Below are 9350 nucleotides of genomic sequence, written 5' to 3'. Positions count from 1 at the left end.
CATCAGCCTCATGACATTAACACTGACATGAAAAATAATATTGAAGAAATAAATATATCAAATCTGATTAAAAACATAAATAAGTGATCAGTTCTTTACTGTTATGGTCTGTAAGATATATTTATTCTCAGTACTAGATGTGGTCTCAACAAACCCATGACACTTCAACAATATTATTTTACCTTTTATCTGGAAATAGTGTCTGTTTATTCTTGCCATACAGTCTCTGTATTAATTATTGCTCGAAAGGTCTTGCCATACCAGCTTATTCCTCTGTATTTACTTTAGTTTCTTAGTTTATTCTTGCATTTTGTTCTTCATTCATTTCCATTTAGTTTCATTTGATTAGTTTTATCCTCTTCCTCTCAAAACGAGAATTAGTGATGCATGAATGTTACAGGTAGCGGTGAGAGCATCGTATCTAGCAAGACAGTGATGGAAAAGACAGTGAAGCTCAGCAGTAGTTAGAAAGAACATGAGTCCATTTCCCACAACATGTCTGTGTGAAGTGAACTTCTCCAGCCTGGCTACTATAAAAACTAAAAACAGAGAGAAACAGAGTTGTTGAGGAAGAGCTTTGTCTTTCTTCAGTTTCTGCCAGGAAATCAGTTGTTTTCATCCAAACATGCTCAGGTTTCACACCAGGTGGGTAAAATATACAGATATTGACATTTTGTACATGAAACTCTTCATATTGTAACAGTGAATATGAAGTGAAATGTTTCCCAAATATTATTGCTTCTTTCAGAATAAGAATTATTTTCTGTATTCCGGCTATAAGATGCTTGTGGATTAGTTTGTAAAACAGTTTGACGTTTTCTACAACTTCTTTCAATTTAACACCACAGTGTTGTGGCTGTTCAGGTGTATTTTTGAAGTGGACATGTTAAGTGCAATTTGAAATAAATGTAAAATGTGATAAAAATACATTTTTGAGTTTATGTGACATTTATGTGATTCTTATTCAAGACACTTTGATAAGAGTGACTATATATGTAATATAGGCGGCTACAAAGTATCTTTGTTTCCATTTTTGGTTGGTGGTGCCTCGAGATTTTTTCAATTAAAACGATGTACCTTGGCTCAAAAAAGGTTGAAAAACACTGACCTAGATTAAACATATTTCAATAGTATGCAAAAAAGAACCATATAAACATATTTCATAAAATGTATAAATATATGCAAATGCAAGTATATGTCAGTTATGACATCACTCTCTGTGATGTCATAATACCATTCTCTTGTTATGACATCATAAAACAGTCTTAAGTACTTGAACTTTTCCCCAAGAGATCTTTCAGTCAAGCACTAAAGAAAGACTTACAACTTGCAAAACGTGTATAATGGAGGATCCACAATTTATTGAGGAACTCGAAGAATTTTATATAAAGACGCAACGAAGAAGATTACATAGTTTAAATGCAGAAGAGCTGCTGGAAGAAATGGCAGAATTAATGCAGAAAATTAAACAATTTTATGACTTGGACGAGTCGGAAGAAGAAGAGATGGAAGAGGCTATATTGCAACATCTAAGACCAGAAGTGAGGCAGCAGCAGCAGCAGCAGCCATCCTGGAGTATGTGGACTTTCCTGTCCGACTGTGGAGAGTCTTTCACGAGCGGCTTGGGTTTTGGCTTGGGGTTTGGCACAGCTGCAGGAATAGCACTGGCTGTGTACAAACTCTTTTCGTAAACATGAATATGGATGGTGCTTGTGGGAGGGGGTTCCCGATGATCTTCAGTTGCAGATTCTGGCTCTTGGGACGTGGAATGTCTCTGGGAGGTTCCTGCCTCAAGTGGAGGAGTTTAAGTATCTGGAGATCTCGTTCACAAATGAGGGAAAAGGTGAGCAGGAGATCGACAGGCGGATTGGGGCAGCGTCTGCTGTGAAGCAGGTGCTGTTCCAGTCTGTAGTGGTGAAGAAAGAGCTGAGTCACACAGCGAAGCTCTCGATTTACCAGTCGATCTTAGTTCCCACCTCATCTGCGGTCATGAGCTGTGGGTCATGACCGAAAGAACGAGGTCCCAGATACAAGCGGCCGAAATGAGTTTTCTCCGCAGGGTGTCCAGGTTCTCCCTTAGAGATAGGGTGAGAAGCTCGGTCATCCGGGAGGGACTCAGAGTAGAGCCGCTGCTCCTCCACGTCGAGAGGAGCCAGTTGAGGCTCGGGCATCTGGTCAGGATGCCTTCTGGACGCCTCCCTGGTGAGGTGTTCCGGGCACGTCCCACCGGGAGGAGGCCTCGGGGAAGACCCAGGACACGCTGGAGGGATTACGTCTCTCGGCTGGCCTGGGAACGCCTTGGGATTCCTCCTGAGGAGCTGGAAGAAGTGGCTGAGGAGAGGGAAGTCTGGGCCTCCCTTCTGAAGCTGCTGCTCCATGACCCAGAAACAGCAGAGGAAAATGAATGGATGGACAAAGGTTTTTGTTATCCTTTGAGGATGAGGAGGTTCTACAAACAACTCTACGGATAATTTTTCACTTTCGCTTGTTTTGCCTGACCTGTGGAGGGTAAAATAGAGTTGTTTACTCTGTTTAATTCCCTGAAATTGATTTACTTACCTGGGCATTACATTGTTTCTTCGGTGGAAACTGAAACGCTGGGTAAGCCTTGCTGTCTTCCTGCAAAAAAGGAGGAGAAAGGTTACTGATCTGACGAAATTAATACAAACATGATAAAAGAAAAGACTAAATTGATTCCTCAAAGTGAGGTCCTTACCTGGGGTCTTGGGACTTTCTGTTTGGTCTTTTGGACCTTCTTTCCTGCAATGAAGAGAAAAAAAGACATTACTCACCTGGAATGTATTTCTTCTTTTTGTAATGGACAACCAGGTTGTTTACTTGTGATTTGGGGTTTTTGTTTGGTTACCTGCAGCATCTCCTGAATTGCAGTTCATTTGCAGGTACTGGTTATAAAAAGTTTTATATACTTTTATTGTAATGTGGGCTGCACAGTGGTGCAGTTGGTAGCACTGTTGCCTTGCATCAAGAAGGGTTCAATTCTCAGCCCTGGAAGACTCCATGTCTTTCTGCATGGAGTTTGCATGTTCTCCCTGTACATGCATGGGTTCTCTCCGGGTACTCCGGCTTCCTCCCGTAGTCCAAAAGCATGACTGTCAGGGTTAATTGGTTTCTCTAAATTCTCCCTAGATGTGTGTGCATAGTTTTTTGTCCTGTGTCTCAGTGTTGCTCTGCGACAGACTGGTAACCTGGCTTCTTGCCTGGAACATTAAGTCTCATCAACTTGTTGTTTGTACTCATTGATTTAAATGAACAAAATAAAAACGGGAACTATTTGAAAGTGGTGAGGATTTCGTCTGGTAAAAAGTTTAACATTTTAACATGTCCAGACACTACGCCATTTCTACTGAAGCAAACCGAAAAGTTTTGAACAGTACAACTATGTCAAGTAATGACAGTCTTGTATATAGTTAGTATATTGCTGCTGTTGTATGCAGTAAAAACAAATGCATTTTACTGACAATATCTTGGATGAGTTTAGGAATATTGTTTACCGTGGAAAAGTCTTGACCAAATACATTATTCATATATAACTTTTAATTTCAAGACATTTTTTAATTTAGTTTATGTACAATTAAATGCATTTAAGCTTATATGCTAGACCAGTGTTTCTCAACCTTTTTCAGCCCAGCGCCCCCCCCGCCTTTATCCAGGTCCCTCACCGCCCCCCACCAAAGAGTTTCTAGGCTACTTTGCACTGACTATTATTTTATCATTAATATTACTATCACTATTGTAGATGTTTTGATTTTTATGCTTGTTTCTGTATTTATCATCAAAAATAATTTCCCAGAGAACAAAAAAGTCATGGGAATAGAAATTATTTTCACAGGTGTCTATGAAAAATGTAATGAATATTCAAGTTAAAATTGGTAGGCCTAGCAGCAGCCAATCAGAGTGGAGAAATATTCTTATTTTGTGCCATTTTCTAGTTGTAAATATTCCACAAAATGACCAGATAAAAGATGTTCAACATGCCAGTTTAAACTTTGAACTATTTGCAAACGACTGAGCTGCAGCATTAAAACATGGATAGAACTGTAACTACATTAATCATAACTCTTCTTCTCTTCAGTGTTTGTCAGTTTCTGGTGGTGCAGCTCTGTGCTGCCTTCAGGAGAATGGGACATCAGAGAATCATCCATAAAACTTCACCCTCATGGCATTTATTGTTCAAACCAGAGCTTTCAGTGGAAAAACTAAAGTTCCTTTTAATGCCATAGAAATATGAGACAGAAACATGGATTATATCTTTATATAGACCTGTCTATTGATTATAGATTAATAGTTTTACTGGACAGAAATGACAAAGAACAAATCTGGTTCTTAATCAAATCCTAATGAGTCAAATTGAAAGTGTCATGGAGTCATCAGCCTCATGACATTAACACTGACATGAAAAATAATATTGAAGAAATAAATATATCTAATCTAATTAAAAACATAAGTGATAAGTTCTTTACTGTTATGATCTGTAAAATATACACTGCTCAAAAAAATAAAGGGAACACTTAAACAACACAATATAACTCCAAGTAAATCAAACTGTCCACTTAGGAAGCAACACTGATTGACCCTCGTCGGGTCAATCAGTGTTGCTTCCTAAGTGGACAGTTTGATATACTTGGAGTTATATTGTGTTGTTTAAGTGTTTGTTCCCTTTATTTTTTTGAGCAGTATATTTATTCTCAGTACTTTATCTCAACAAACGCATGACATTTCAAAAATATTTTACCTTTTATCTGGAAATGGTGTTTGTTTATTCTTGCCATACAGTCTCTGTATTAATTATTGCTCGAAAGGTCTTGCCATACCAGTTTATTCCTTAGTATTTACTTTAGTTTCTTAGTTTATTCTTGCATTTTGTTCTTCATTTAGTTTCATTTGATTAGTTTTATCCTCTTGGTTTATTGCTATGTTCACTTTAGTTTCTTTCCTGTTGATAGATTTATTTTATCATTTATTGACCATCAGTAATCTTCACTCATCAGCTGCTGCGCCGCCTAATCGTCATGTGTTTCACATCATGTGTTGATTTTTTCACTGTTCAGCGTCGGATTCTCTGTTTTTATGCCATAATTCACATCTAGTTCGTCGCTCCGTTTTATGTTCCGCTTCTCCTGTTTCAGAGTTTTGCGCAATGTGAACGTCTTGTTTTAACCCCTAAGGTGCAGGGCGGTCGGGAAACGTATCGATGGGGAAAAGGCAGACTGACATAAACCTTTCAAAACAACGGAAACAATTTCTGCATTCTGATAATTGAAATTTAAAAGTGCTGTGTTGTTCTATCACCCAGTTTCATACCGGACCACTTACAGCACCGTGTTAACGCTATAAAATGAACGCTCTCTATCGTGGTATCACCATGGAGGGATTTCTTTATTTCTTGATTTAAATGGGTTCATTTTTCAGAGGGATACTCAGTGAGGGTATCGTGATTTTAACTACCAGTAGCAGGAGAACGGAGCTGCACCACGAAGCTAACAGAAGCTACAAACACTGAATAGAAGAAGAGCTGCCATCGATACAGTTGCAGCCAGGCATGATTTAATGTTACACAATACAGTTTTACCAAGTTGCTCAAAGTCTAAACTGGTATTGTTGTGCATTTAAGGTGTAAAGTTTACCTTCGACCAAACGCCCCCAAAGGCATCCCAGTGCCCCCCTTTTGTAAAAATGTCCGCCAGCGCCCCCTGCCGTCCTCTGAACGCCCCCTGGGGGGCGGTACCGCCCACGTTGAGAACCGCTAGACTAAGGTGTGAATTGAGTGTGGGATAGGGTTAGGAATGTAATGGTTAGGATAAGGGTAAGATTTAGGCTCTAGAAATGAATGGAAGTCAATGGAAAGTTCCCACAAAGATAGCCACGCAAACATGTGTGTATTGGTGTGTTTTGTTCATCTTTTTGTTAAATATTCTTGCCTCTGCTGCTCCTACATTTGGGTCTTACTCCACCACAACATGACATTTCCATTACAAACGTGCACAAAACTTTCTCAATTTTCCGCTAATGGAAAAAACCCCCACACAATTTTGCAATTGCTGTGTTTCTACTAAATATGAGACGCAATGAAATCATGTGTGAATAAGTTTGTTCATGTGATTAGTAATTAGAAAACATGTCATCCTTCTACCATTCCTGCCATCTTCCTCCTTTCTGCCTGTAGTATCATCTGGTTGTTCATACTCAACCTCCAGTTGATCACATTTTATTACAGCCAAAGAACCACTGCGTCCTTGAGCAAATATATATATATATATATATATATATATATATATATATTTTTTTATCAAAAAACCTTTTGAAATTGGTATGTTTCCATTAAGCAAATCTATTTTCGTAATTCCTATTTCTGCAGTTATATGGTCAGTGGAAATGCAGCTTAGCAGTGAAGCGACAAGCTCCTTATAGCTGGGAGAGGAGCTGTATCTATGTGGCGTTTTGAGAAAATGATAGTGAACAGTTTTACAGAACAGCTGTGGATTCAACACTTTCAAATGACTCAACTTTTGATCAGCTGTTAGACCTCCGGTGCAGCCAGCTGCTGTCTGATCAGACACACTGCTGCTTTACCCTCCCGCCCCTTTTCTCCTCATCCTGTCTCCTCCTCTCCAGTCCTCTCAGATAAGACAGGCAAGGAAAGAGGAAAGGGAATGAACCGACCAGTGCTGGGATCCTCAGAGCATCTGGAACCTCCTGCACACAGTAAGTACCAAAGCATGGCTCGCCTCTACTGGTTCTGGTTCTGGTTCTGAAGACTACTTGTCCAGATTGTGCAGTCGGACTCACAAATGTGAACATTAAGCCTGAACAATGTTCTGGATTTGAACTGACAGCTCAGTGTGTGTTCAGATGAATCTAAAAACTTTATTCTGCGTTGCTCCACCACAGAGCAGCTTTTACTGACCCATCCAGTTACAAACCTGTTGGACTTAACCAAGAAGAGCTGGGATCCTTTTTACTGCATTCATGAAGAGAAATTAAACACTTCAATGAATTTATTGCAAGCCATTTCCATAAAAGATTTTTTATGTAACTAGCTTAGTTGAGCGATTTGTTTAGATGAATCTAAACTGACACGCATTATTTCCTGGCTTAAAAAAGACAAACTGGAAATAATTCAGCAGATCTATTAAAAAGCTGAACGCAGCAGAGGGACGATTAAACTCACCACCTTGTTAGACTCCTACTGTTACAGCTTTACAGCATAATGAGAACAATGGATCGTGACATTTGTATAAAAACAACTGAAAGATTGATAAAGTGGCTTATGTGACAGATTTAGTAGGTGCTGTTTTAAATAAAATTCAAATTACATGTAGATGGAGAAGAACTGACTTGACAAGAAGAAAACACAATCTTCATATGATGTACTTTTAGGCAGATTCTTGGTATTTTATAGCTAAATTTGTGTATTAAAATGACTTTAAAAAGAAAAAAACAAAGTGAACCGCAGCATCATCGTAACAACCACACAGGAGGTGTAATTACAAAGGATTTTCCAACTAATATATGATTAAAAGTGACAACTATTAAAAGAAAATATGTTGACGGTGATCTGATAAAAGAAGGTACTGATTTGTTCATTTCTAATAAATCCTTTTGAACAGATGTTTCCCCCGATGGAACCAAAGCGGCTCCAATCTGCACATGAGAACCATTTACAGCTTCACCTTTAACATGAATGACTCAGGGTTATATAATGTTCAATAATTTACATATATAAATCATTTTGGGGGGGGGAATTTGTGTCAGTGCATTAGATGTAAATCTTAAAAATATACATTGAAAAGTCACTTCATATACAGTTAGGCTCAAAATTATTCATATTCCCATCAGAAATAAAATTTTCATTGAATTTAGGTTAGTTGGTGGGGACAATCCACATTAATTAACATTTTTGTAAATGTGCCAGAATTAGCCTAAAGGCTTTTAAAGGTTCGCTAAAAACAAACAAGTTATGCAAACAAAGTTAAAATTAATTACATAAATTTAGTCAATAAATGCAAACTGTAAATACACAAAACCAAAACTACAGCACAGTTATTATAAAAAGCATTAGAGATAATTAAAACTAAATTAATCTACTTTTTTAACCAAAGTGTCTCTGAGGCCTTTGTCTCTTCAAGATAATGAAACATAAATATATATTTATCTGTTTTCATTAAAATATGTCATGTTTAAAGTGATTGTCAACCTTCTAAATGATTAGAATACTTTTTATTTGTATTAAAACATTTAATCTCTTCAATAATTTTCATAATTTATCTTTGCTAATGAGCTGGAAATCTTGAAGGCTGAACAGCCTCTTTACCATCACCCTAATCTGAAAATATAAAAGAAATGTCCCAAAGCAACACAATTACATCCAAGTATATGTTTTGAAAATAATAAAAATAATGGAAAAGTTGGTTTTGTAATTTTGTGTCAGCAAAAGAAAAAAGAAAGAAGGTACAGTAATATAAATGAAGACATTACAGAAATACAAATATTTACACAAATACAGTATCAAGAACTGATGTCATTAACAGATTTAGTTTATTCATTATATTTATTTCATTTATATGTTAAGATTTTATATGGAACGGAGATGCAGCAATTTAAAACACTTCAGTTCAGACAGTAGCCAAAGTAGCAGTTAGTTCAGCCTAATAAAAAGAGTCATGATTTTATTAAAGACTAGCATCATGGTCAAACTTATCCAGAAAGGACCCTGGATTTATTTCAGTTTTATGGCCATAGAATTGTTCAAAAGTTCTCAATGAGCAGTTATGCATCTTTTCTCCAAAAGCCTCACGTTTCAGCATCTGGATATTATGCAGTGTGAATGTGTGTCTATGAGCGTGTAATAATCATTTAAAACACTGAAGCAAAAATGCCAAATTCAGTCTGGCAAGAAGGTGAAAAGTGAAAGCAAACATTGTGTAAAAGGATTTGTTTAGACAAAATAACGGTTTGGTTTTCTGATAACCAGTGCGATGAAGATCCAACTCCAGTTTCACTTTTACACATATTTTCCATCAAGTTATATGTATTTGATTGCTGAATGTATTTTTCCTACAAAAATCATAAACCTTCAAGAGGTTGTTAAGGAGACTGTTTGAGTTGAAGCAAGTTTCAAGTAACACACATTAAAACGTCTGGATAGACAGCAATAGGTCACATGACCTGCATATGTGTTCATAGGGGATGTATGTTTGTGTAATTGAGGTGAATCTAAGGATGTAAAATTCAGCTTCTATTTAAAGCGGAACTCACAAATACACACAAGGGGGATACTTCACAGGCATCAGGTGAAATATGTTACACCAGTTCAATTGACAACAAAAATA

The 9350-nt window shown here is 37.4% G+C and overlaps 1 protein-coding gene across 1 annotated transcript; it reads right to left on the bottom strand.

Annotated features, from left to right (window-relative positions):
- Window positions 1-1339: 1339 nt before the first annotated feature.
- On the bottom strand, window positions 1340-4140 carry LOC145554512 (uncharacterized). Its single transcript, XM_081614401.1, has 3 exons — window positions 2717-4140; window positions 2560-2619; window positions 1340-2369 (listed from the first exon to the last, which is right to left on the bottom strand). The coding sequence occupies exons 1-3, from the start codon at window positions 2783-2785 to the stop codon at window positions 1953-1955; spliced, it is 546 nt and encodes a 181-aa protein (XP_081470527.1). The 5' UTR covers window positions 2786-4140; the 3' UTR covers window positions 1340-1952.
- Between the last annotated feature and the right edge of the window lie 5210 nt (window positions 4141-9350).

This window comes from Poecilia reticulata, chromosome 2 (assembly GCF_904066995.2).
Source record: "Poecilia reticulata chromosome 2, P_reticulata-male-v2, whole genome shotgun sequence".
In the NCBI taxonomy this organism is placed as follows: Eukaryota; Metazoa; Chordata; class Actinopteri; order Cyprinodontiformes; family Poeciliidae; genus Poecilia; species Poecilia reticulata.
The sequence above is the reverse complement of the archived record's forward strand: the minus strand, read 5'-3'. Positions and strand labels throughout refer to the sequence as shown.